At 39.3% G+C, this 27126-nt stretch overlaps 1 protein-coding gene across 2 annotated transcripts; it reads left to right on the top strand.

The window, feature by feature from the left end:
• Positions 1 to 26: 26 nt before the first annotated feature.
• PCCB (propionyl-CoA carboxylase subunit beta) lies at positions 27 to 27126 on the top strand. Of its 2 annotated transcripts, XR_009764044.1 has the most exons (16): positions 27 to 278; positions 4586 to 4705; positions 5879 to 5947; positions 8503 to 8559; positions 9985 to 10098; positions 11101 to 11211; positions 12120 to 12228; positions 14383 to 14503; positions 15300 to 15381; positions 16311 to 16434; positions 19547 to 19654; positions 20910 to 21010; positions 21995 to 22093; positions 23304 to 23397; positions 26237 to 26433; positions 26901 to 27126. XR_009764044.1 is itself a non-coding variant. In XM_061636511.1 (15 exons), exons 1-15 carry the CDS (start codon positions 99 to 101, stop codon positions 26356 to 26358), a joined length of 1611 nt encoding a protein of 536 aa, XP_061492495.1. In that variant the 5' UTR covers positions 27 to 98; the 3' UTR covers positions 26359 to 26662. The 2 variants fall into 2 exon arrangements, 1 of the variants encoding a protein (XP_061492495.1); XM_061636511.1 differs by lacking the exon at positions 26901 to 27126 and having other exon boundaries at positions 26237 to 26662.

Here is a 27126-nt window from a genome sequence, read left to right as displayed (position 1 = left end):
ATAAAGGAAGATAGGCGGGGCAAAAAGTTACTGTTGTTTCAGAGCTAGAGAAGCTGCCTATCCCCGCGTGCGCATGCGTCCCTGCAGTCCCGTCAGTAATGGCTGCTCTACGGCTCTGGCCTCTTCGGCTTTGGAGGGTTCCGCTGACGCCTTCGCGCCAGTCTAGCAACAGCAGCTCCCCTCAGCGCGCGCTCACGGTGCCTGAGCGCATTGAAGAAAAGCGTCGAGCTGCGCTGCTCGGCGGTGGCCAGTCTCGCATAGATGCACAACACCGGCGGGTGAGCGAGCGAGCGCCTGCTTCCCTTGTAGACACAGTAGGCAAGGGAACCCCTGTTTTGGCCCATGACAGCTGACTTCTCTTGGGCAGCCGTCGGAGTGACCAAGGTCCCGTAATCTGGTGCAGCTAAGAGACGCCTCGGTATCTTCTTTCTGATGGCGGGGGATGCTAGATAGGGATCATTTAATGTAATAGACCCATGCCCAAGGAGGGTCACTCATGCCCTAATAGCGTGTGTGTGTGTGTGTCTGAGACACTAGTCGGTAGCCCCGTACTTTAAATTTGGCCACCTGTATTCTGGGACTGAGTTTAGTTCTGGTTGGTCTCGTCTACTTAACCCACAGAGGCGAGGATTTGGGAAAACTTCTACTGAAATGCAACGTCAAGAAAAAGTTGAGGCCGCCCTTAAAAGCACCGTTTCTCGCATATTTTCAAATGACGTTGATGCACAGGCTGAAGCTTCATTCAGACTTATCTTTCCATGCTCATTTTCAGAAAGACAAAGCGGCAATACAATGGTCAGGGATACCTAACTTTGTGTGAACCCTTAGTGAGATTGTAGCTAAATGTGAAACAGAAACGTTTTGCAATGCCCTCAGGATATTTTCGACCATTCCTATGTTACATAGTTATGTCAGCAGACATTTTATGGGTTTTTTTCTGCATATATCTTCAACTTGGACAGTCGTAAAGTGGAAGCAGTAGTGTAGTGGCAAATTCAAAAGTGCAGGGTCTCTTCATGATAGTGACTCCATGCCCTCTCACAGCTATGCCCACTTTCTACCTTCTCTCATCTTCCTTGTTCTCTTGTCATCTCCAAGTCCACACTTCACTACAATATATGTCACTTGGAGCTAATCAGAGGGGCCGTATGTTAGCCATTGAGAAGAGTCTTCTCAGGGAGTGGCTCACTTTCTTTCACTCTGTTGGCTCCAATCATCATAAAAGGACAATGACTCGACTCAGTGGCTAATGTGCCCCCCTTTCATGCTGATTGACACATAAATAGGAATCTGGCTGGGACCCTGGTCCCAAAAATGTAAGGGGTCCCCCCACAACCCTGGATGACTACACCTCTGGTTGGAAGTAGAAAGAAAATAAAGTATCTTTTTGTACAACATGCAGGAATTCAGGGCTGGATGGCCACTAATTTGGATGGCTTAAAAAAAAAAAGATGCATATGAAGGATTATGTATATCAAACACATGATAGCTAAATGGAATCTACATTCAGAGGCTGTATACTTCTGGTTGGCACATCCTGATTTGCTTATGGGCATTTGAAGTAATTTGGTGGGCTGCTGTTGGAGACAGAGTAGCTATGTTCAGATGTAATGCTAAACCATGGTTGCATATTGTGTGAATGAACAGCTATGGGTCACATACTCCCTCGTCCCATGCAATTAGAAGCAAGGGACACATTTGGGAGCTATAGTTTGTCACTAACTGCAGTTAGAAGCATACAGTTGCAGAGTGCACATAGTACTGAATCATGGTCTGACTTTAGTTTCATCTGGCAAGGAAGTTTTTATATTAACTCTGGCCTGTACTCTGCACAGTTTTCTAGATTGCATTCTGTGGCAGTATCTACAATAATAGCGATCATTAGAATCAGCCCATGTTATCACCAGCCACCTTTATTTTGTAATTATGGCTTCAGATCCCATGTAACTTGCAGTGGAAATGGAAATTAATCTGAGGCCTTTTCTGAACCTCAAATAAGGTTCTTGTAATAATTTCTTTTCCTACAATTAAAAATACTTAGGTAGTGGGGATATTTAAGGTGATTGATTGATTTAAAAGTGTTGATAAATCATTTAATATTTTTAAAATTCTAAGTGCTATACAAAAATACAACATAAAACAATAAAACAGTATAATAAAAACAGATACAACATGAAAACCAGTAAATCAGTATTATAAACTAAATAAAAACAGGTATTCAGTAATAACAGGGTCCACTCTTACAGGTCAGGGAAAGCCTGGGTAAAAAGATGTCTTTACAAGATGTTTGAAGCAACTGATAGATGATGCTTCAGATATCTTATGCCAGAGGGATGGGCATTCCACGGTGCAAGGGCACTGGAGGAAAATGTCTGTTTTCAGGGCCCACCGTGTGATACTCTGAAAGACGCAGTGCCACAAGTACAATTTGTGCAGATGATCCAAGTGATCATATAGTACTATACAGGAGCAGGAGATCTTTCAGGTAACCTGCCCCTGAGTTGTTCAGGGCTTTTATATGTCAGTAAAAAGACCTTGAATATGAACTGGTAGCTGTTTGGAGGCTAGGGCAGCCCATTTATGGAAAGGTCACTAGCAGGACCAAGATTACAAGTGAAAATGTGGCCGATCAGTGTCGCAATGCCTAAATAACCCTGAAGAGGCCAGTACAATTTTTTCTAATGAAAGGTTAAGTCACAGGCATGTAAATTTTTGTTTGTTTATAGTTTCTTTTGTTATGTTTTTGCTATTCAAAGAGCGCATTTTCAGGGTTTGAATCAATAGAAAATGAATATTTTTATGAACTTCATAAGATTTTAAAGTTGTGGATGGGCCATTCTGACTTGTATAGATTTATTCAGCAATTTAAAAAATGTGATCATACTGTGTGTATTTGAGTGTAAGATGCCCATGTATTTATATATGAACAGTAATAATGGAGAGATTAAAAGATTTGGACTGTAACTTTGCGGCCCCATCTCTCCTTCTTAAAATGACTTCCTCATGTTGAATCGCTGCCAAGAATGAAACTTTTAGGTGATTGCTTAGATTTGTCCCTTGAGAGTAGAGCCTGTTCGTGACAGGAATTTCAGTGTAAAATCCAAATACATAGATCATGTCCATTTAAGGATCAGGCTGTAAGGCAATCTTAGCCCAGTTACACATTTACCTTTTAGATTACTAATAAACTTGTGTAAGATTGTTTTGTGGCTGGTTTTCCTACTCAGCCAGTCTCCTCCATCAAACAGGAACAATATGCTTTATTTCACTAGCTCTAATGATCCTGAAGCACATTTTTAAGGTCTGCTGTTACAATTAATAGTTTTGCTGCAGTCAGAATGTTAAACATCTGAATATAATTTTGCCCTATCAATTAAGAGTCCCTTGTGTTTTTCAATCTTGTCAGTGGAAGTATGTGGGCATTTTACAATGGAGACAGTGCTTTTTTCCTGCTAGTCCCTTCTATTAGGCTTTTTATGGGTTTATATTCTTCCACATAAATTCTGTAACTCTCCATTGCTTATTTAAAAGGGTGAAAATGTAATAAATAAATTAATAAATCTCTGGCAGAATGATAATTACAGAAGAGAGCAGTTTCGACAGCGGAAGGGCAAAATAGTGAAAGTATTAAGTAATTTAATTGCAATATTTTGAGGCAGCTCCTTTCTGGGGAGCAAATTTATGGATGTGAATAAAATCTGGTAGCTATGTCTTCATGTATTGTAATGATGCTTAGTTCTGGTTTACTATAATGATCCTCAAACATTGTTGTTATTATGTGCCTTCAAGTCAGTTACGACTTATGGCGACCCTATGAATCAGCAACCTCCAATAGCATCTGTTATAAACCACCTTGTTCAGATCTTGTAAGGCCTGTGGCTTCCTTTATGGAATCAATCCATCTCTTGTTTGGCCTTCCTCTTTTTCTATTCCCTTCTGTTTTCCCCAGCATTATTGTCTTTTCTAGTGAATCATGTCTTCTCATTATGTGTCCAAAGTATGATAACTTCAGTTGCATCATTTCAGCTTCAAATGATAGTTCTGGTTTAATTTGTTCTAACACCCAATAATTTGTCTTTTTTGCAGTCCTTGGTATGCACAAAGCTCTCCTCCAAAACCGTATTTCAAATGAGTTGGTTTTTCTCTTTTCCATTTTTTTCACTGTCCAACTTTATAATAATAATAATAATAATAAAATTTTATTTATGAGTTGCCTATCTGGCCGAACCAACAGTCACTCTAGGCAACGTACACTGATACAATAAAATACAATATAAAACCAGAAAACCACATTCAATAATTAAACTAAACAGCATTAAAAACTAACCCATCCCAGAAATCCCATAGGCCTGCCTGAACAGCCAGGTCTTCAGGGCCCGGCGGAAACCTATCAGGGAGGGGGCATGACGAAGATCGAAAGGAAGGGAATTCCAGAGGGCGGGGGCCACAATTGAAAATGCCCTCTCTCTGGTCCGCACCAGTCTAGCTGTTTTAACTGGTGGGACCGAGAGAAGGTCTTGCGTGGCTGATCTTGTCGGGCGGCATAAATCTCAAACCTTATCCTTTAATATTTCCTGCTCTTTAGGGAAAGCTGACGGCTAGGGAGCGCATTCTTCTCTTATTGGATCCTGACAGTTTTGTAGAATATGACATGTTTGTGGAACACAGATGTGCAGATTTTGGGATGGAGGCTGAGAAAAACAAGGTACCTGATACATCTTTATTTTGCTCTCACTTTTGGGACTATTCATCATTTGGAAATATTTGGCTGATTCATGTGCCTGTGTCTGGGATGGCTGCTGGTCAGCTCTAACATAATGGACAATCTCTTTGCTTTACACACTTCCTCTTGATTTATCCCCAGTCATTGTATATTCAATATATAGTACTTGATACATAGAGCCTGCCCTGGATATATTACATTCATTTTTGGTTTCATGCTTGTCTTTTGGTTACTCCCAATTCCTTCCAGGTGATGACGGACTCTTATAAGTCTGCCTGGATGAAGGAATTGCTGCAAAAAGCTATCTTCTCATCTATTATCAATGAAGTGTGAGCAAGCAAACATACAGTATTGTTAAACAGAGACTAATGGAGTTTGAGTTATAAGAGCTGTATAGGGCAGCTCAATGGCCTTGTTCTCCTGGTTGCTGGTTTTGCCATGTCTTAAATTTTAAGAATGGGATACAATATTTGAACTGGCTCTCTGTTCCTAAATACTGCTGCTTTGGTGTGCTTTAAGGCTTATTCTTGGAGGTTTAGAGGGGTAGATTTAATAAAGTTGCTGTATAGGTACCGCTCTTATAATAATGAAAAAGTTGAGTCAGTTTACATTTTTTTAAAAACAGTTTTTATTAGGCAGCTAGGAAAATTCCATTATGCAGTCCTTCCCACTTTACTCTTTAGAGTTTCTGGTAATCATTTTATTGGAGGCCTCCAATTTTTTAATTAAAGAGCAAGTTGCCAACTTCTTCAATGTAGCAATTTTGCTTAGATAACCTAGGACTGCTTTTTTATTTTCTTCCTGCCTTTTAACGATCTTACAGATTTTGTAACTTTTGATTTTTGTTATGGTCAGTAGAGTGTAAATAAATCAAATATGAAGTGTTCAGCATTAAAGGAGGCTGTTTGGAAGTATGTATTTTCTCCATCTTACATGATCTATTTTTTGTGACTTGATCATCTACTGAGTGCTTGATAATATGGAATTCAGCTCTCTCTAAAGGATCCAAGTTAATTATAGTTGAAACACACACTCTACCTAGAGAAACAGCCTGAGTTTTAGGTTGGTAAATATTTGCTTTGATCATTTTTATGAATTGGATTTCATTATTTAATCATATTGCTGTTCTGAATTGTACATTCTTCTCTTTTGTAGTACCCTGGAGACAGTGTGGTAACTGGCCAGGGTAGAATCAATGGAAGACTGGCATATGTCTTCAGTCAGGTATTGCCTTTTTGTCTTTTAAATTGTGAGCTTTTCATTTGAAATCTTATGCTTCTTTACATTTTTTTATTTTGCAGTGCATTTATTATGTATCATGCCTCCAGGTAAATGGATTTTTAATTTCACTGTCAATAAAATCACTACACCCATCTATTTTAGCTGTTTGTGTTGCATTGTACATCATGCTTATTACTGGACAATGGGATCCTTTTAACATTATGTAGGAACTGAGTTGTGTATGGGTGCTTTGTAGAATCCTACTTAGGAACATTTCTGATATTGTATTTCTGTACTTGTCCTTCAAAAAATAGGGAACTGGGCATAAGATGGCTTTTTAACAAGGGTGGCTACCTTGTGGCCCTCCAGATGTTGTTGGACTACAACTCCCATCATTCCTGACTGTTGACATGCTCGCTGAGGCTGATGGGAATTGGGGTTGCAAGAGTCAGATGTGAATTGAAGACTTGCTCTACAAAAGCCTTCTGGAATCTTTATTGGAATATTTTGTACTTACATTAATTACTGATGTTACAGAATTGGATATCTTTCTCCACCCTGGCAGCTTCTCTAGAAGCATGTTTTTAAAATGCAAGAAGCAATCCTGAGTTATACTATGGAAAAGAGTGTTTATAGTTGTTTGTAGGTGATGGATTAGTTTGGTGAAAATGCAGCAATAACCCCACTGTGATTGGAACAGTTTCTTCGAGGAGATAATTATGGATGAAAAGTAGTTATGTCAAATATGAGCGAAAGTACTTTAAGTACACTGAAATTCTGGGTTCACTTTGACCAAGTGATGAGCAGTGAATGCTGAGCTAGTCACATATGAAGTTTGACTTTGGTGCTTGATGTGTGATCCTACCTATCTGGAAGCTTTGTGAGTTGCTCTACTGCCAGATTAATGTTGCAATCCCATGTATACTTTCCTGGGCAAAAGTCCCACTGAACACAATGGGACTGATTTTTGAGTAACCATGCATAGAATTGCGTTAAAGCATGTTTTTAAGAATCATTTATTTATATTAAAAATGTGGTACATCATTTTCATAAAACACATGTAGGTGGAGAAGAATCGTAGTTTCGTTAACTCAATAGGAAAGTAATTTCTCATTTATCCCAGCAGATAAGCCCATAGTCCCATGGGTGGATGGTGGAATTATGCGATCACCTTGTCTATTAGGTTAAGCCGTGTTTTTTTGCAGAGATGGAAAGCAAGTGGAGTTTCAAGATAATATTGTAAAAATATAATGAAAATTTAAGATTAATATGTATGTGCAAGCTAGAGAGATACTGTCTTTTTGGCCACATTATACATTTAATACAAGGTGCATTAACTATTTGACTTTAAAAAAATGTAGGTCAAAATTACTTCAGCTGCTTTGTCTTGGTATCCCGCCTATGGAACTCAAGCCCTGGATATTGCATTGAGAATGCTAGTGGTCCTTAAGAATTGCCTCTACCTTTATGAATTGCCTGACTCTTGAGATTATCCTTAGTCCTTCTCTGTATTTTTCTACCATCTGAAATATGGTGGGAAGACAAAGAGATGGGCCCTTTTTCCTTTCTTTCAACAAGCAGTGAAGACATACTTCTTTCAGTTAGCTTTTTCCAGGCATCACTTTTAATACTGTTTCCCCTCCCTTCAATTGCTGCTATTTTTTCTCTTGATTTTGATTTTTACTGTTTTAATTTTATTAGTTTTTAGAATTGTGTTATTGTAATTGCTTTATCATCATGTTAGCTGCCCTGGGCATCTTGTGTAAAAGGTAGAGTTAAAATCTTGAAAATGAATCCATAAATAATATAGGATATTACTTTACTAGTATTGAAATTGGTTCTAGCACAGGCTTTCCCAGTCACCTGATTTTGATTCAGTGTGTATGTGAGTTGAGGAAATGCTTTTTGTAAGTTTCATTAGAAATAGTTGTTGCTGTTACAGTGGATGAGGCCAAGATGAAAAAGCTTTCAAGATGCTGAAGTCTGTTGTTTTTCTTAATTTCCCTGGTTTGGGAGTTTTTTCTGGCATCAGAAGTCTCGCTTCTGCTCCCATTTGTTCTGGAGGACTGAAGGAATATTTTAACATGAATAGGATTGCATACAAATTTAAGTTATGATCCATCTCCATGGAGGAGAGATTGACATACCTCTTATGCATGTGCACTGTTGTGCTTGAATCTGGGCAAAAGTAAGGACTGGATGGAGATTTTGGAAGATGTGCATTTCTGCCTTGGAGAGTTGCAGTGCATATAACACTGCTGGGGTTGGGGGGGGGTAAGAATCTATTGAGCTCTTTCCCAATCCCTCCGTGATCTGCTTCTGTAGGGATAGATTGTGCCCCTATTCTTAAGAGCAAAGTCTGTTGTTGATATTTTCAAAATGGTTGAAGACTTCATAAAAACAAGAACACTGAACTAACACTGAATAAACTGGAGTAAAAGTAGTCTATTTTACTGGTGTTGAAGGGCAAGGCAGGAAGAAATATCTGAACCCAGTATATATTTTTGGTATCCTAAATTATTTTTATATTTGATCTTTAAAATATATTATTTATTTAGGACTTCACTGTGTTTGGAGGCAGTTTATCTGGAGCACATGCTCAAAAGATCTGTAAGGTAAGCACTGGAAAAGATAATAGTTTAAAAGGTAGCAGTGCCAGCAGCCTGCAAAATATGTGAATGGAGTATTTTATCATGTAGTTTAAAAGTGCAACTTGGCTCACATGAATCCTTGGTACTTGGAGGTTCCCTTTACCCCTCCCCTACTTTGTCCTCCTCAAGCCTTAAGATACTGTTTTTTACAATATATTGTAGATATGTGTTCAAAACCAGTATAAATAAACCTCATATTGTTCAACAGATGGGAGTCCCTTTTCAGCTAATACATTATACAGTAGGGCCCCACTTACCAGCGCTTTGCATTCTGGCGTTCCACTAATGCGACGGCTTTCAATTAGGGGAAATTCCCCGTTTTAAAGCCATTTTTGCGCTTTTGCGGCATTTTCGCTGCATTTTCGTGCGACGTGCCCCATTATACTCAATGGGTTCCGCTTTACAGCGATTTCCGCTTTATGGCGGCAGTCCGGAACGGAACCTGCTGTATAAGCAGGGCCCACCTGTAGTCATCTGAAGTCCCCAAATTTTTAGCCTATTGCCTATCCAACTCCAGTGCTGGTGAATTCCCTCTTGCCAAACATAATGATGAAGTCTATTATTGCAGAAGTCAAGATGTTGATAGGATACAATACTCTACACTTAAATGCATTCAGAAGTACATTTGAAGTCACAGCTATACCTTAGAAGTGGTGATATGAGTTGCCAGTTGAGTTTAACTAAAACATGTCCTTTAGAGAAGTGTCAATTTTTGCCATTACTTAATATAACAAATAATTGATACACTTCTCTTGGTAGTCCTTTCCAGAGGATAGTAAATAGTAATCTAATTAAAAATTGGTGATGCTCTCCTTAGAGGTTTGCCTGGCGCCTACCTTATTGACATTTTGGCACCATTACTTTCCCAAGCTTTTTAAATATGCTTCTAATCTTGCTGCTTTATGGTGCTTTTATGATTTTGTGTGTTTTTATTTGTTACACTATACAATTCTTAAGTGCCCTGTATCAGACAGTGGTGGGTTGCGTGTAAGTCTAAACCATGATTTAAGATTATGTAGGTAAGCCTCAGTGAGCTGAGCAAAGCATTGGGGTTTGCTGAGGCTTACCCACATAGCGTTCAACCTGACTTAGCATGTGTGGACTAGCCCATAGTTTAAGATGGTCAGGTGCTTATGAAAAGAATGTTAAAGAGCAGAGTTAATGAACATTAAGGTGTAATAGTGCCAGGTGGGACAGAGATGGTGGGCTAACCAGTAGAGGTTTATCTGTAGAGGCCACAACAAAAAGCATACATTGGACTTGGACACATTCTGATTAAAAATAAAAAGGCAATATTTTATAACAAGTTTGACTGAGCCCCGTTGGCTACTTTATGTTATTGAATTTGTGGCAGTACTTCACTGGCAAATTAAGAGTTTGTTTCCCCAGATAATGGATCAAGCTGTTATGGTTGGTGCTCCTGTGATTGGGTTGAATGATTCAGGAGGAGCCCGTATCCAAGAAGGAGTAGAATCGCTGGCTGGTTATGCTGATATCTTTCTGGTAAGAAGTTCAGACATTCTGAAAAAGCAATAACTGGAAGGATGAGGGACACATTTTCTTTCCTGCTGCTTCCAGGTCTCATGCAAGGGGCCAGGAAGGGGGCTCTCCTTATACAATGACAAAATGCATATCTTTCTTCTTCTCTCCTATTTCCTGTTCATGCGATGCTGTTGGGGTGTCACTAGAAGTGACAACAGAGGAGAAATAACCCTAAAATAAGTACTTCATAAGAGGTTATTTCTTTTGAAAGTTGTAAGCTAACCTTGCTGTTTGGGCGCAGTGATACCTCTCTGACCATGCTGCCTTTCCTTGTTCTGATAGGGTCACTGCTGCCCCCATTAGTTTTTTACTAGTAGCTTGCTAGATATTGCAGTGCATATACAATGCCCTGTCCTTGCCCTACAGCTGTTCTCCTAGCAAGCAGGTTGCTGCTGTAGCCATCAGTGTTCACACACCCTCCAGGCATTCAAAGGGAATTCTTTCTATTCTGTGGGTGAATGAACTGCGAGGGCAGCATCTCTCTCCTTGCAGGGAGTACAGTCCTGGAGCAAGAAGAGGGCTGGAAAATAGCTTTTCATCTGTGTTTGTCTGTACCAGCTATCAGAAGCAGCAGCTGCTACAAACACATGGAGGATTCAGAACACATGGGACCTCAGACAGAGGCTGCTGCATTAATTGGATCCTATTATTGGGTACTTAATACTCTGACATTGTCTCTGTCTTGTGCTCTAATCCTTGTCTCATTTGTTCTGATGCAAAGGACTTTGAAGTAGTCTGATTAATTTGGTAAAGAAGAAGATGGGAATTGGGGATCCTGGTTAGTGGACCAACCATAAAGCTAGAGCAGATAAGTTTTTTTTGTAGGCTTATATATTTCTACAGCATACTTAAACTTTTGCAAGAAACCATGTAATATAAAATTAACACAGATTTAGGAGTACTTTGGGAACTTTGTGGAGTGGTATAAAATGTGTAAATAAAGGAGAGTGTTTTCTTTTACAGAGAAATGTTTTATGTTCTGGGGTAGTACCACAGATTTCTCTTATCATGGGCCCTTGTGCAGGAGGTGCTGTCTACTCTCCTGCTTTAACAGATTTCACATTCATGGTAAAGGTAAGAGTATAATGTTATTTGCCTTTGACTGTAGTCATAAAATAATTACTTGGGAGTAAGTCCCACGGAACACAGTGGGACTTAATTCTAAGTAAACACAATACAGTTGTACTCTTAAAGTTTCATGTAGAATCAGTACTGGGATTTATTCAGGTGGAAAGCAGTGATCATAGGTTGAATGGGCAGGGAGCATAGCCTGGAATTGATGCTCCAACCCCAGAGGTTACACTAAGGATTTCTCTATCACTCTTTGTCATGCAGAAGGAATTTTTCCCATTGTCTCCTATCTCCTGAGCTACTTTTTGCATTTCATGAATTTGTTTTTGTCTTGCCCCTGAGATAAAGTTTTTTTTCTTTTCAGAGTGAATGTCTTATTGGAGCAGTTGTTGCAGGGAGTTTGGTGCTAGTGGTGACAAACTGTAAAAGTGTATAAGAGTGTTTACTACCCTGATATTTCAGGCTGTAGTTGTCAACTATTCACGTCCTTTATTTATCCTGTGTCTAAAATTGCTATTGAGGCAATTGACTTTGAGCTGTAAAAGAGGTCTTGCTTTTGGAAATAAAAAATGAAACTAGAGGATATTAAAACTGACGCTTCCTGTAGCACTGTATCTATATTTAATGTGAGCTACACTTCATATTGCACTATTTACTTGTTTCAAAGATTTAGGAATACAGATGCTTCACTGAGAATCCCATGTATCAGCTGTTATTTGTTGAGGAGTAAGTCTAAATTAGAGGGAATTCCAACTAAATGCATTGCTAGCTTGAATAAAAATAAATTTGAAATTGAAATCTGTACACTGTTATATTAAGTTTTCATATTTTGCGAGCACTGAAGGGGTGAATAATGCAAACATGCAGAATGCTGCATGTTGTACCTCATACTTTGCTGTTGTTTTTTTCAGGATACATCTTACCTATTCATAACTGGCCCTGATGTAGTTAAATCAGTTACCAATGAAGATGTTACTCAGGAGCAACTTGGGGGTGCAAAGACGCATACTGCAGTATCAGGTCAGAAATGGTAAAATTGTTTATAATTTGCATATTGCAGTCTTATTATGAAATGATTGGAGAACAATATGAAGAATGTTGTAGCGTGGTCATATAAAATCAGTACTGCAGTTTAGTTGGAATGTGGTAAATGTACTTGCTTGTTGTTGTTTTTTTACTGAAAATTATACTGTAGAGGATAGAAGAAGATTGTTAGAGGTAGTGAAAATGGGTATAAGAGAAATTGAGATACTGGGACTGCTTGTTTCTAGGAAGTGTCAAGGTGAAAAAGTACCGTAAGACTGCCCTGTCCATGTTGTACATGGTACGTTTCTGTGCATGGGGATTCCATTTAGCTATAATGGCTAATAACCACTGATACATGTCTGTACTTACAGCAATGTGTGAAAAGATAATCACTTCTGTCTGTCCTGCTACTCACTTTCACTGGTTCTAGTATTGAGAGAGGGCTCTCGCTGCCATATTCATAACTTTGTAATCCTCTGTAACATGAGTGTGAAAGTCTTTTCAGCCTGAGGGATAAATTCCTTAGTAGCTAATTACTGGGGGTGTATGCTGTTGGTGGGCAGGGCCGCATCTCTTCCTCCCCCTCCCACAGAGAGAGATTCAAGTACAAAGATATGCACACATATATTCTATCATTCATATCCACATATAACACCTGCACATAAAAATACATTCATTCTCTCTCTCCCATTCTCTTAACTTATTTTTTTCAGGAACGTAAGAGAAACCCTACTGGATTAGGCCAAAGACCAATCTAGTCTAGCATCTTGTTTTCACAGTGGTCAGTCAGATGTTCCTGATTGCAACCGTGCTTTCTTCATTTATGATTTCGAGCAATTGGTATTCAGAGGAATACTGTCTCCAAAGTGGAGGCAGAGCACAGCCTTAATGGCCAGTACTCACTGATAGCCCAATCCTCCATGAATTTGTCTAATCCTCTTTTAAAGCCATCCAAGTTGGTGGCCATCACTGTCTTTTGTGGGAGTGAATTCCATAGTTTATGCACTGTGCAAAAAAATATTTTCCTTTGTCTGTCCTGAATCGTCCATCAAAGCTTCATTACATGGCCCTGTGTTCTAGTGTGATGAGAGAGGGAGAAAAACATCTCCTTATGGATTTCTTCATCATACATAATGTATACACCTCCCTCATGTCCCCCTACTTGCCTTTTTTCTAAACCAAAAGGCCCCAAGCCTAATTGTCAAGGGTGGCATATTCAGCAGAGGGCCACAAAACATGGGGGTGGGTGGGTGGGGTGAAGCCTGCCCTCCCCAGCTGAAGCTCTTCCTAAAATGCTGCCCGTGGGGCAGTTAGGCTTAAAAAAGCTTCTCACCAACTCTAATGAGAAGCAATTTTCAATGCTAATTGCCAAGCCCCCAGGGGGGGCGGTCAGCGGGGGGGGGGGCAAAGTGCATAGAAAGAGGAGGGTTGACCTTTCCCTCCCAAGTTGTGACTCCCCTGGAAATGCCCCCCAATATGGAATTAGGTTTCCATTTTTACCAGTAGGGCTCTAATTGCTATGTGTGGAGTGGGGCAAAGAGGGGAGACCCCATGCATCCAGCCCCACAGACCATGGATTCTTCATCCCTGCTCAGTAACAATCCCCTTGAATCATATTTTCCTGTTTAAAAAGCCCTCAAATGCTTTTCTACTTCCTTGCAAAGAAGCTGTTCCAACCTCTCAATACTGATAGGTACTGTAGGGAAAAAAATGAGATTATGTCCTTCTGTCTTATCTCTTATGAGCAATTAAAATTTAAAAAACTTTGAAGAATTCCAAACTTATGGAGAACTTTTTCCATTTTGCCAGATAACGTATGTGATATTTAGGGATATTGGCCCTTTTGGTGAACTTTAAGAATATCTACTGGCATTACAGCTAATGCTACAACATTTAGAGCTTTTAAAAGAATTTGCGATGAAGATCTAATTAAAATAATTTGCTATAAAAGTCTTCTAAGAGGTGCCATATTTCATTTTTTAGACATTAAGTGAATTATAGTGACTTTGACTTCAGAATTTGCCTGCCCATTGCTCTTTGATTAATGTAGGTTTCTTTTAAAATGACAGTATAATCATTGATGTTTTTTTTGTCCTTTTTGAAAGTTCATTGGACTCTTTGCAAAGTCAGGTTTTTTTGTTGTTATAGGGGTTGCACATTGTGCTTTTGAGAATGACATAGATGCTTTGCTCAATCTCAGAGAATTTTTTAATTATCTACCGCTTAGCAATAAGGATCCATCTCCTGTCAGAGAATGCCATGACCCTAGGTAAGTAGGTATGTTCTTTGACAAATAATGTTTACAGGATCAAAGCATGCCACAGAGTTCATCTTGTCAACCCTCTGCAGAATTAGGATTTCCTAGATTTGTGCCACTGAAGGAGAGGTCTAGCCATTTGAACCCATGTAGGAAATAAAATTCCTGGGCAGCTTAATTATCCTTGGAAAGAGATTCCTGTTGCAGGTCTGAAGAGTAGAAATCAAACGTTCTCCTTTTACAGCAGCGGAACAGTATGGTGTATGTTAGCACTCAGTTGATTGACCAAACTTTTGTGTCTTTTCTTCACTGTTGCCTCTTCTTGGTACTGTCTTTGACTGCTTTTGCTGGTTGAAGGAAGAAGGTTGTTCTTTCCTAGGCAATGTCTGAAAATGCAAGAAGCCAGCTAAAGAGAATGGATTGAATTCAGACTTGTCCTTCCTTTTGAAGAGGGGATCAGAACCCAGTGTATTTTTGCTGGAGGAAAGGGATAGGGTAGATGTTTTTGCCAGTACTCCCTGCGGCCCCAGCGCTATCCCCCAATGCTCTGAAGCACTTTTTCAGGGGGCACGGAGGAATGCAGGTGGAAGGAGTAATTAACAAAACATTTCTCATCCCCATCCTTTACGTAAACATGAAGAATAAAATAAATAAATAAATAGTTCCCTCATCCCCTCAGTACATTGAATCAGCATTCTGGAATTCAGTCAGGTTGTCCTTGATTATGGTCATGGCTCTCAGGAGCAATTTTCTTGTATGAATTATTGTATGATGCAAGTTTCTGCCTTTTGATTCTGTGTATTTAAAGCAATCGGTTGGTTCCTGAGTTGGATACAATTGTCCCGATGGAATCTACTAAAGCTTATGACATGGTGGATATTGTACATTCGGTAAGATCTGTGCACCTGCATATTACAACAGTTTGATAATTGTGTGTTTACACATGATGCATTAACATTCATTGCATCTGAGAATCTGAGATGTGAATAAATTCCATTTTCTTGCATATCTGTAGTCTATGAAAATCCTCATGTTAAAAATGTGTTGCTTAGTAGAAGTGGTAAAAGTAATATAACTGGTTGGATAAAAGGACATGCTTCTTGACCTTTATACTCACCATTTAACAGAAGATTATACAACTGGGTTTAATCTTGGTTCTAAATGCATGTCACTATAACTGAATATAGGCTTGATGCCCAAATTAGGTACCATTTATTTAACTGATTACATATTAGAATATGTACAGTTTTAATTATTTCCGTGGTGTTTGATTTACATATTGTAAGTATAAAATATGGTTACTACAATATTCATTGTTTGGGATTCATCTTTCATTGGGCAGAAACCTTTTGAGGTTTTGTAATGTTAGTGTCTGAGCCCCAGGGTTACTCACTGATATTTTTCTATTTTTTAAAATAATAAAATTAAGCAACTCTTATATTGCTGATCCTTATACCCCATTTTCTCTCTAAAACAGAGTTACCACTTTTAGTTTGAGGGCCACATTGTCTTGTAGCAAACCCTTCAGGGGCCAAAAGTTAGTGGGGCAAAAGTCCCTTCCAGCCCCACAACATGCTTAACTTTGATACACCCCTATGGAATCTAACCAGAAACTGTCATGAGTTTTCAAATTAACCTTATTAAAATATTACCTCTAGTGCTATATGGAAGAGCACTGTTAACAAGACTTTTGAAAGCAGTATATTAACATTTTTTTAACATCCTGTTTCTGCTATCTTAAATCTTTAGTCATCTTTGTGTGATGCAGATATATATCACTGCTGCGCTACACTGCAATATTTGAATCTAATTTGTACAGATCGTTGATGAGAGAGAATTCTTTGAGATCATGCCCTCCTATGCCAGAAACATCATAGTTGGATTTGCCAGAATGAATGGAAGAACTGTTGGAATAGTAGGAAACCAGCCCAAAGTAGCATCAGGTAAGAGGAGAATGGCAGCTGCTTCATAATGCCAATTTGTTATGTTGAAAAGTTGGAAAAGTTATATTTCTACATGTTACATGTGTTTAAAGCTGATCACTGAATAGCTGGATGTATTCTCTAAAGTTTTTTTGGCCTTTAGATGGTGTTCAGGTCTTTTGTTTTTGCTATTAAGATGGGTTTGGCACTCTTTGCATATTATAAATTGAGTAAAAACTGCTTTATATCTGTGTTTTGTAAGTACTCTCAGCTAGCATACAAAGAACCATGAAATTTGATTTGTTTCTGGATATAAATAAGTAGTGTTTTGGGTATAAAGAGCAAGCAGATAACACTGCCTTCTGTAATATACAGCCACGAGAGTAGCCTTGTACTATAGCCAGCATGGATTTTTTGCATTCTGCAATGTTAAATTGAAAATACCCCCCATACCATTCTGTCGCTTCCCATAATCTCATTTCAAAACAAAACCTTACAAAATTTATAGTCCTGAACTCAGAAACGCTTGCTTAACAACCCTCTAGGTTTTCATAGTGTTACACACAACACTTAGAGAATCGAAAGTTCAAAGTGTAAAACAAGAGAAAAAATTCAGACCTCTGTTGGACTTTTTTCTGTCAGTGTTCTCATAATTTGTTGAAATTAAAAATCAGCCATGTTCACAGAATACTTATCATCCTATTACTGACCTTGCCCCAAACGCTGACCTTCATCTTCTGATTGATTTTATTTTATTTTTTTTATTGATTGATTGGGTTTATTTATATGCCACCTTTCCACAGTGACATGTGCCAAAAGTGGCTTACAACAAACACTCAAAATAAATGCACTGGGGTAGGGGAGATAAGTCAGTTTACAAAACATAGCAATAAATTCAAGTAAGACAAAAATAAAAAATTTAGCAAACATAAAATAAATTCAATATTACAAAAGAAATAATCTAGACTTAAATACACAAGTACAAAGAAGAAAGCCAACAGAGCTCCAGATGTACATCTTGTTATACTCCAAGGAGCCTCAGCAGCTGGCTTAAGTCTACTTTAGAGGGAAGGGAGTCATCTTACCAGGCCAGATAACTTACAGCTGGCTCCCTCTTCTCTCCTCCACAGGAGACCAACAGCAGCAAAACGGAAATGCTTTCTAGGGCTTCAAGGAGGATAGAGCCTGTGATAAACCTGGTCCACTTCTCGGGCATGCATAGAATTGCCCTCCTTCCATGATTCCTTGAGGTCCTTACATCGGTACCTTTAGTAACTGCAGACAGCTGTACTCTGAAGGAATGAATGCAGATTCTATGCCTCCCAGTATTTGGGAATTCTTCCATGCTGAATGTGACAGTTGCTCTGCCACAGAGTGTCTCCCCATCCACAGCACACTGTACAATTGCTCTGTGAACACACAGCGGGGAAAGTGCTGTGGGCTCCAAGTGCTTGCTTGTGGGCTTCTCATAGGGATGTAGTTGGCTACCATGGAGGGCTCTTCTGATGTGGAGCGATAGCTACAAGGAACAAGCTGGCAATGGGAAAGGAAAGTCTTTCTTCATTTGCTGTTCTTGCATTAAAAGTGCTGCCCTTGCATTACAATACTCCTGTGTTGCCTGTGGTAGCCTGGAGGTAAGGCCAGTCCCTTTAGCATCTTCCAGAATTACTTATCGTTGTGAGGTGGCTGTGGGTGGTGTATACATTCAACATTTCTCCAGTTACCTCCTTATATTTTCAGTAATACATTTTTCCCTTTCTCCTTCCAGATAATAAATTCAACAATACAAAATTAAGGGGAGTGAGGCCCTTGTTCTGCAATTTAAAAGTTAAAAAAATGCCTGGCTGATTTTTAATTAATTTAAGAAATTTAACATTGGGCTCAATGATAAGTACGGGCATGCTCAGTAAGAACCAACTGTCAGTGTTCTAAAAACCAGACTCATAGTTGTTTGGCTTGGCTAATCACAGGGCCACAAACTAAGAACAACACTAGCAAACATACAAAAAATGTAATTCTCCATCTTTGGAGATGTAGTCCTGATTGCAGGTGTTGCCACCACTCACCATATGCTCAGATGTACATGTTACCAAATTTATCCAAGCTACACAGGAAGTGGATAGGACTGTGAAAGACCAACCCAAATTGTGTTTGCATTTTTACAAATTTGTAGGGCAGTACAATATCTCAGAGAGGAGGTCAGGTGTCCTGCTCCCCTGGTACATTCACTATAGCTGCCCAATTTCCTTGCTTTTTAAAGTTTGATAGAAATATCTATTGGCTATGGGTGCGTTCTTAAACCGCAAGGTTTTTTGCCTATTAATGAATAAATGTTTGGAATCCATTCACCTCCCTGTGATGTCTTATGTACACATACACCATCACCAGCTTCTTTCCTCTTCTGTTCTTAAGTCCATTGGATCATTTTATACTCCTAGGAAAGGATTTGTCTTCTGAGACCAAATGCTTATGTATAAATCTTATTAGAAGAACATGTTTTATGTTGATAACCTTGGCCCGCTAAATATGTTAGAAATATTTCAGGAACAATGAGTTATAGATGAGTCCTGCAATTTTACCAAGACTTCAGACATCTCAGTCTGAAATATCTATTGGTGATCATAGTAACCAACATAAAACATGTTCTTGTGAGGTGTATATATAAGCATTGGTCTCTGAAGACAAATTATTGGGGTTTTCTGTAGTGAGTAGTATTTTAGAGAATGGAATAGAATTTAATTGCCATATTGATATTACTGGTTTTGGGTTTTTTTTCCAGCAGATAAATATAAATAACTTACACAGCTAAAATGTAGTCAGAGGTCCTAGCTTTCTGACAATAGCTGTTCTTTGTAGATGTTTATGCAGATTGGATAAAATAGAAATACTATTCAGTATCTCACAGTGAGATACAAAATGTTATTTTACATAGTGTGTCTAAAATGCTGCTAGTGTTGTGTGTTTGGGTGATATCTAACCAACTCATACTCGGAGTAGATCCAGTGATTTTAATAGGTATACTCTTGAGTATAACTAACATTGGATATCAGCCTTTGTATGCATTGGTTACTGTAAAGGGTTCTAAACTGTATGAAGTCTTGTAAGAGGATTGTTTATTTTTTCTGCAAATTAGGCTGTTTGGACATAAACTCCTCTGTGAAGGGAGCCCGTTTTGTTCGCTTCTGCGATGCTTTCAACATTCCTCTGATAACATTTGTAGATGTGCCTGGATTTTTACCAGGTAGGTTATTCTGCATTTTCTTTGAGATGGAAGTTCATTGAGTAGGGGATATTTAACATGATTCTTCTTGGATTTGGAATTGAAAGCTGTCCTATATACAAGCAATGGAGAGGGGGAGGTTATATTTTTTTTGCAAGTACAGAGGGAAAGCCATAATTCAGTGGTGAAGGGAGCTGTTCCTTTGCAGAGCATCCTTCCTCTTGCAGATGTAAAATATACATCAGTTGCATTTCTAACTCTTATTGTAGTCAGGTTCAACATTCTCACAAATATTTATTCCTTGATAGAGTTTAGCAGTGGTGTACAATGTACTGAAGTTGAAACATGTCAAAAACACTGGAGTAAGAAAAGGATTTGTCTTTTGTCCATCTTAACCACCTTGTCCCATCCTTTCATAAGCACACAGTTAGCTTACGTATTTGTTACACATAAAGAAGGAATATTTTTTATCTATGTTTCTATAGAGCCTGTATGTGCAGAACTCTATTTCTACTTAATAGTCTTTTATAGCTTCCAAGGGAGAATAAACACTAGGGATGCAGCTTTTCATGGCATTGGCCTGTATTTAATAAGGCGGCACTATACAGCTTGTGTTTATGGCTCTGTCCCTTCTGCTGGTGGCTATTATTGGGGCAATAGGAATGCCTGCTTCCCTTATGCAGTTGTTACTTGCCTTTGATGACCAGGCGAGTGCTGAATCAGAACGTTGACATTCAGAGAATGGGTTTATTGGATTGTTTAATCCCATATCATTAAAACAGTAGAAGTCTGATATTTTTTGGTGTAATAAAAAGATTTGTCAAACCAAGAATTGTCATGCAAATGACCGTGTTGGCTTCATAACAAGGCTGTAGATCTGTTATAAGAACATAAGAGAAACCCTGATGAATCAGGTCAAAGGCTCATCTAGTCCAGCATCCTGCTCCCAGGGTGGCCAACCAGATGCCTACGGAAAGCCTGCATGCAGCACCTGAGTGCAAGAGCACTGTCCCCATTTGTGGTTCCCAGCAACTGTTATTCAGAGGCATACTACCTCTGACACCGGAGGCAGTAACATAGGCTTATTCTCTATGATATCCTGCCTGTTTGTAGGTGTTTGGTGCAGTCATGCATTCTCTTGTTACTTTAATAACTGCTGAAGTTTTTAACTGCTTTCATAATTAGTGCTGGGTGTATAGTTTTTTTTATTAAATATCCTCTTCTGGAGGTAGTACATTTCCTCTAACAATGTTTTGTTGGTTCCTGTTGTTTCCAGGGACATCTCAGGAATATGGTGGGATTATACGCCATGGGGCAAAACTACTTTTTGCTTTTGCAGAAGCAACTGGGCCAAAAATCACTATTATCACGAGGAAGGTGACGTAAAACTGTGTTGTATAGCTTCTAGCTGCCATGCACTGCTGAGAATATGTAGAGAATGCCTGTCCTGAGCTCAACTAACATTATCAGCACTTCTTCTAAGCGCTGCCTGTTTTGATTTTGCTGTCATAATATAACTTGATATTTTTGCCTTTGCTTTTGACATTGTCTGCTTATTTTCTCTTGATACCTTACAATAAGAGGCATTTCTATCCATATGACTTTCACATAAGTTACTCTGCAGAATCATAATATAATTACCTTATACATACACAATTCCTATTTTTAATTAATCTCAACCTGAAGTAAATAACATTATATCCAACTTAGGGACACTCCTTTCAGGGCTAATTCCCTAATGCCTGACTTGATGAGTTTTAGGCAACTGGCCAAGTCTTTTTGTTTGCCTGCCCTTTTGTTCTTGTAGGTGCTGCGTATTTATATTTTTTCTGTTTTCTATTCTTCTCCTTTGTTATGTATAGTTAGATGCTGTATGTTTTCTCATGTATTTTAATTGTTGTTTTTATTTCTTATAAAATCCAAATTCTTACAGAATTTAAATTGTAATACAATAAAATACAATGGAAGAAATAAATGAAGGAATAAAAATATAATTAAAGCATACAACATCAAGACTGAATCAAGATTAAGTTTCTTAATTCTAGCCTCCCATTAATTTCACTGCTAATCCTCTCCACTCCTTTCAGATGCCTCTTTCTCCCTATCACTTCTTATTCAACCCACCAGCTTCTAAAAACGATGAAGCAGATGCTGCTCCTGCTGTTCTTTACAGAAGTGCAGCAGACCACCTGAATGAATCTTGGTGGTTTGTGGACCACAGTTTGGGAACCCCTGACATAACTTTTTGAATAGCTGTAGTGGGAATGATTTCCCTTCATATTCATTATAATTATTCTGGCATATCAACATAAGGACTGAATACATTACATAATTGGTTAACACTCTTACTTCTTGTTCCAGTCTTATGGTGGAGCCTATGATGTGATGAGTTCAAAGCATTTAAGAGGAGATGTAAATTATGCCTGGCCAACAGCAGAGGTAGCAGTGATGGGTGCCAAGGTAACTGCAGGCAACATTTCCTTTAGTTCCCTAGCAGTCACAACCTTGTTAATTGTTCCTTTCCACTTTATCCCATTTGTACTCGGCTTATAATTCGGGAGACAGCTGGTATAGCAGTGGGGAGGAGAGCCTGGCTGGGAGTCCAGAGTCTGTGAGTTCAAATCCCCACTCGTGTCTCCTGGATGTCAAGGGCCAGCTAAAGATCACCCACACAGTGAGTAGCTCAGGGGTTACATGCCCTGCCACCTGTGTAGCTGTGGGCAAGCTGCATCATCCCAAGGAGCCCAGTTGCCCTCCAGCTGGCAGTTGCGGACAAGGAAGGGGCTGGCTTGTGCAGCTGTGGCAAGTTGCCAGCTGGAGAGGACTTGCCTCAGAGGGAGGCAATGGTAAAACCACCTCTGAATACTGCTTGCCATGAAAACCCTATTCATAGGGTAGCCTTAAATTGGGATCGACTTGAAGGCAGTCCATTTCCATTTACAAATTGGGTGAGCAACTGGATCTTGACAGCAGGCCAGATTGTTATCTCCCCTGGGTCTTCACCCACCTGTCAATCACCTGATGTCAGGTGACCTCTTTTTGCCTGCAGGGGTGTTCACATAGCACTCTTTCAAAGTGCTACTTTGCTGATTGTCAGATGTTCAGAAGCCCCTTTCAAAGTGCTATCTTGTCTGGCACTTTGTATAGTGCTTTTCAGGTAACACCAATCAGCTGATAGTGTCGCCTGCAAAACCACTTTTAGCTGAGTCAGCTTTCAATTCCAACGGAAGGAGGAAGTCGAATCTCCGGTAAAAGCGGTCAAGGTCCGCTCAGCCTTCCATCCATCTGTGGTCGGTAAAATGAGTACCCGGCATATGCTGGGGGGTAAAGAAAGGCCAGGGAAGGAACTGGCAATTCCACCCCATATATATGGTCTGCCTAGTAAACATTGCAAGACGTCACCCTAAGAGTCGGAAACGACTCACACTATAAGTGCGGGGACACCTTTACTTTTTCACACTGGATGACAGGTGTGAGTGAGTGTGGCTTGGCCAAAATGGCCTTGCAGGCCAAATGAGGATGATTGGCAAGCCAAATTAGACCTGCAGGCCAGAGGTTCTCCTCTCCTCAGTTGTAAATGGTTAAATGAATTTACTGATGAGCTAATCCGCATTCCAAAGGCCTTAAAAAATAGATTGTAATAATATCACATTTTTTGTGTTCTTCTTAGGGAGCTGTCCAGATAATTTTCAGGGGAAAGGGGACACATGCAGAAGCAGAGTATGTGGAAAAGTTTGCAAATCCTTTCCCTGCAGCAACCAGAGGTATGGTGGCTTTGAGAATTTCTATTACTGAAACCTTTTCAGATGCATGTTTCAAGTTTTGGATGATGATTTCAGAGTTTTGTTCACTTAATTTAGTGGATAGGATATTTATTTTAGCTGCTTTCAGGTGGTCATATATCAGCTTAATAAGGTAGTATGAATGAGCCTTTTACCTGCACACGCAGCCCCTTTGTTCCTCCCCTATGCAAGCTGTCGAACCAGGAAGTGTCTAATTAACTAAAATTTCCTATTACATCCAAATGGAGATACTGTGGTTACCTGCTTTAGAACAAACTTCAAAAACATAGGGTACTGCTTTTCTAAATTTTAACCACAATTTTTTCCTGGGGTTGTTCCTCCTTAAGCATTGATCTATACAAAGATTAGGCATAGTTACAGTGTTAAAATGTATGTAAACTTCAGCCATGGATCTTACTGACAGGTTCAACTTTTAACAAAGGCAATTTGAGTCTCTGAAGCAAAAGGGAACTAATTCATTACATTCCTAGCTCTTTCAAACCATAGGGGCAAAGGCACAGCCCACAAAGTGCTAGCATCAGCTGATCTCTGGTGCTTGCAAAGTGCTGTGCACAGGACTTCACAAAACTCGGTGATCAGCTGATCAGTGGTGCCTGCAATCCCCCTTTTTTGGTTGAACCTCATCTTTACCTGCCCACAATGTAGCCGTGGCTTAGCTGAAATGGTCTCACGGGACAAATGGGGACGCCTGGCAGGCCTAATTATGCCTGCTGTGTGCAGGTTCGCCCCTGCTCATGTAACCCTTCTATGGATAATGTGACAGGGTGTGTATATATAGAGTGCATTATTTTTGATTTGTAAACCACTGTGGAGGATTTTATGGCTCAAGAGTGGAGTATAAATGCTTTCAATTAAAAAAAAGGTTTTGTGGGGAACTTTTAGCCCTCCAGATGTTATTGAACTACAACTCCCATCATTCCTGGCCATTGACTGTGCTTGCTAGGGCCAGTTAGTGTTGTAGTTCACCAGCTTTGGCTCCTTTTGGATAGAGATGACTTGACCACAATACTCCATGCTCTGGAAAGGACCATCGCCCAGTGGTAGAGCATCTGCTTTGCATGCAGAAGGTCCCAGGTTCAGTCCCTGGCATCTCCAGGTATGGCTAGGTTGGACATTACTGAGGTGGATGGACCTCGGGTATGAGGCAGCTTCCTATGTGAACTTCCAGATTGGATTATTGCAATGTGCTCTGCATGGGGCTGCCCTTCAAGACGACTTGGAAACTTCAACTGGTCCAAAATGCAGTAGTCAGATTACTGGCTGAGGGTTTCCTTTAGATCTCATAGAACCTGTTTTGAAGCAGTTGCATTGGTTGCCAGTTCATTTCCGGGCTCAATAAAAGGTGCTTGCACAGTGTTTAAAGCCCTAAACAACTTGGGTCCCAAATATCTGAAAGACCACCTCCTTCCCTACAGATGCTCTCTGGTGTTGATCAGCAGAGGGGGCCTTTTTGGTAGTTCCATTGCCCTCAGAAGCTTGGGGTAGTTGTGGCCCGAGAGAGGGCATTCTCTGTGGCGGCCCCTATGTTGTGGAACTCCCTCTCTACTGAAGTGTGTAATGTACATTCAGTGTATGGCTTTAGGCTGTAGATGCACCTCTTTACCCTCGCTTTTGACACCTAAAATGTATATTTTAGGACCCACCCTATTTTGTGATTTTAGGTTGCTTTTAATTGTTTTAATGCTGTATTTCGAAATGGTTGAAATCTGCTCTGGTACCTTTTGGGTGAAGGGCTGATTATATAAAATAATAAAAATAATAAAGCAACATCTAGAGACAAAGGTGCCCCCCACCTGTTATATGTGATGGCTTTTCTGTGATGCTTCCATTCCCCTTTCAGGTGGCAAGATTAAGGGAATCTGGAATATGGCCCTTCTAAGGTGTACAATTTTGCTCAATTACAATCATGTAAGCTTGTTCTGTAATACAATGTATTATGGAGATAGTAATCAAGAACAAATTGAAGCGAAAAACAAGATTAGTACATAGGAAATTGCCTTATACTATGTCCAACTACTGATTCACATAGCTCAGTATTGTTGACACTGACTGACAGCTGTTCTCCAGGAATTCAGGCATGAGTCTTTCCCAGGCCAACCTGGAATCTTTGGCACGCAAAGCAGAAATTACTAGTCTACCAATGCTCTTTATCTGGTTACTGTTTATAGCTATGCTTTTTCATAATTAGGCTCAGGCCAGAGTCACTTATTTTCAGATTTCTTCTTTGCTTCCTGTCCAATTCAAACCATCTGCCTTTGAGAGATACAGCAGGATTGTTTAAATCCAAAAACCCTTTGTGCAACCTCAAATTTATTTTAGTAGTCGTAAAGTAAAATTATCTGTTGAACAGTGCACTCTGCAATATTTCTAAAGTGGTTTTCCTCTTTTAAATATTTGAATACAGAAATAGGAACTCGTAGAACAGTAGAAAAATTATTCAGTTTTCATATGTAAATATAATCAGACTGATAGCAAGTTGAGGTGTTTTTCTTAACAGGCTGTTTCTATTATCTCAAATCATAAAATCAAATCTTGGTGATGAAGACATCCTAAAAACCCCATTTATCATGTTTATATAGGGATTTATTTGTAATTAAGTTGATGAATAAGGTATGTTACACTTTAGCAGTTCTTGACTTCCTCTGGAGCAGTATGTACAAAATAACAAAAATGACCCATCAACTTTGGTTTAGTGGAAGGCTAATGTGAACCATCAATAGAGGATTATCTCCATAAAGTTTTTTTGCCATGGATGTACTTATAGAGCAGTGGAAACAAATTATAAAACCTGTTTTAACAGGATTTGTGGATGACATAATCCAACCTTCTTCTACTCGTCTGCGCATCTGCCGTGACTTGGACGTTCTTGCCAGCAAAAGACAGACTAACCCCTGGAAGAAGCATGCCAATATTCCACTCTAAATTTGCTGTAAGGAAAAGAGATAATAGAATGTAGCGAAAGTACTGGAGCCCTGGAATGCCGGATTCAAAACTGAAGTATGTGGAAGTTTTTATGGATAACATTCTAGAGGGAATGTGGTACTATGAGATTGTAGCCATCTATTGTTTGTTTAAGCAAATGGTGTAACACATTGAAGTTGCCATGATATATTGTAACTTCATATTTGATAGTCTAAAAACAGAATAATCATACATAAATGCAAAACCAGGATATTGCAGCAGAAGTCATTAATAATATGGAAATAAAATATTTGGGTTCCTTTAATCAAGGTTGTCTATGGGGAAGTTATTTATTGATTAGATTGGGAGGATAATCATGTAAAATAAGATTTATAAGCCACAAGGGAGATGGAAATTACCACTATAGTATTTATCACAAGACTACATAATAGGCTTTCAGGATTTTTAGATGCAGGTGTTGTTCAGCATAAACCCTTTATCTATTTCAGATTTTGATTAGCCTTCTTTGGTAGCTGTTCTGACCTTAACCCTCCCCTTTATAGAATAAAGATATACTAGTCCCTTGAAAGCTTATGACAGAAGATTCTTCTTTGTTCCTGTGTGTTGTACTTCTAGCTGAAGGTGCCTCCATGCCACGTAGAATAATGGAGGTCAAAGGTTGGTTTATTCTGTCCAGATATTACTGCATTGAAAATGGATTCTTGCCCTCTGAAATTACAGAACAGCATTACTTTGCTTGTTGTATCTATTAAAATCAGGTACAATTTT

This window comes from Rhineura floridana, chromosome 7 (genome assembly GCF_030035675.1).
Source record: "Rhineura floridana isolate rRhiFlo1 chromosome 7, rRhiFlo1.hap2, whole genome shotgun sequence".
NCBI classification, from domain to species: Eukaryota; Metazoa; Chordata; class Lepidosauria; order Squamata; family Rhineuridae; genus Rhineura; species Rhineura floridana.
The sequence above is the reverse complement of the archived record's forward strand: the minus strand, read 5'-3'. Positions and strand labels throughout refer to the sequence as shown.

Bases quoted from the DNA above. Each gene is read 5' to 3' on its own strand.
- PCCB (XM_061636511.1), top strand. From the start codon at position 99: ATGGCTGCTCTACGGCTCTGGCCTCTTCGGCTTTGGAGGGTTCCGCTG. The intron at 16,435-19,546 runs GTAAGAGGAGAA...TCTGCAAATTAG, and splicing joins CCAGCCCAAAGTAGCATCAG to GCTGTTTGGACATAAACTCC. The intron at 19,655-20,909 runs GTAGGTTATTCT...TGTTGTTTCCAG, and splicing joins TGTGCCTGGATTTTTACCAG to GGACATCTCAGGAATATGGT.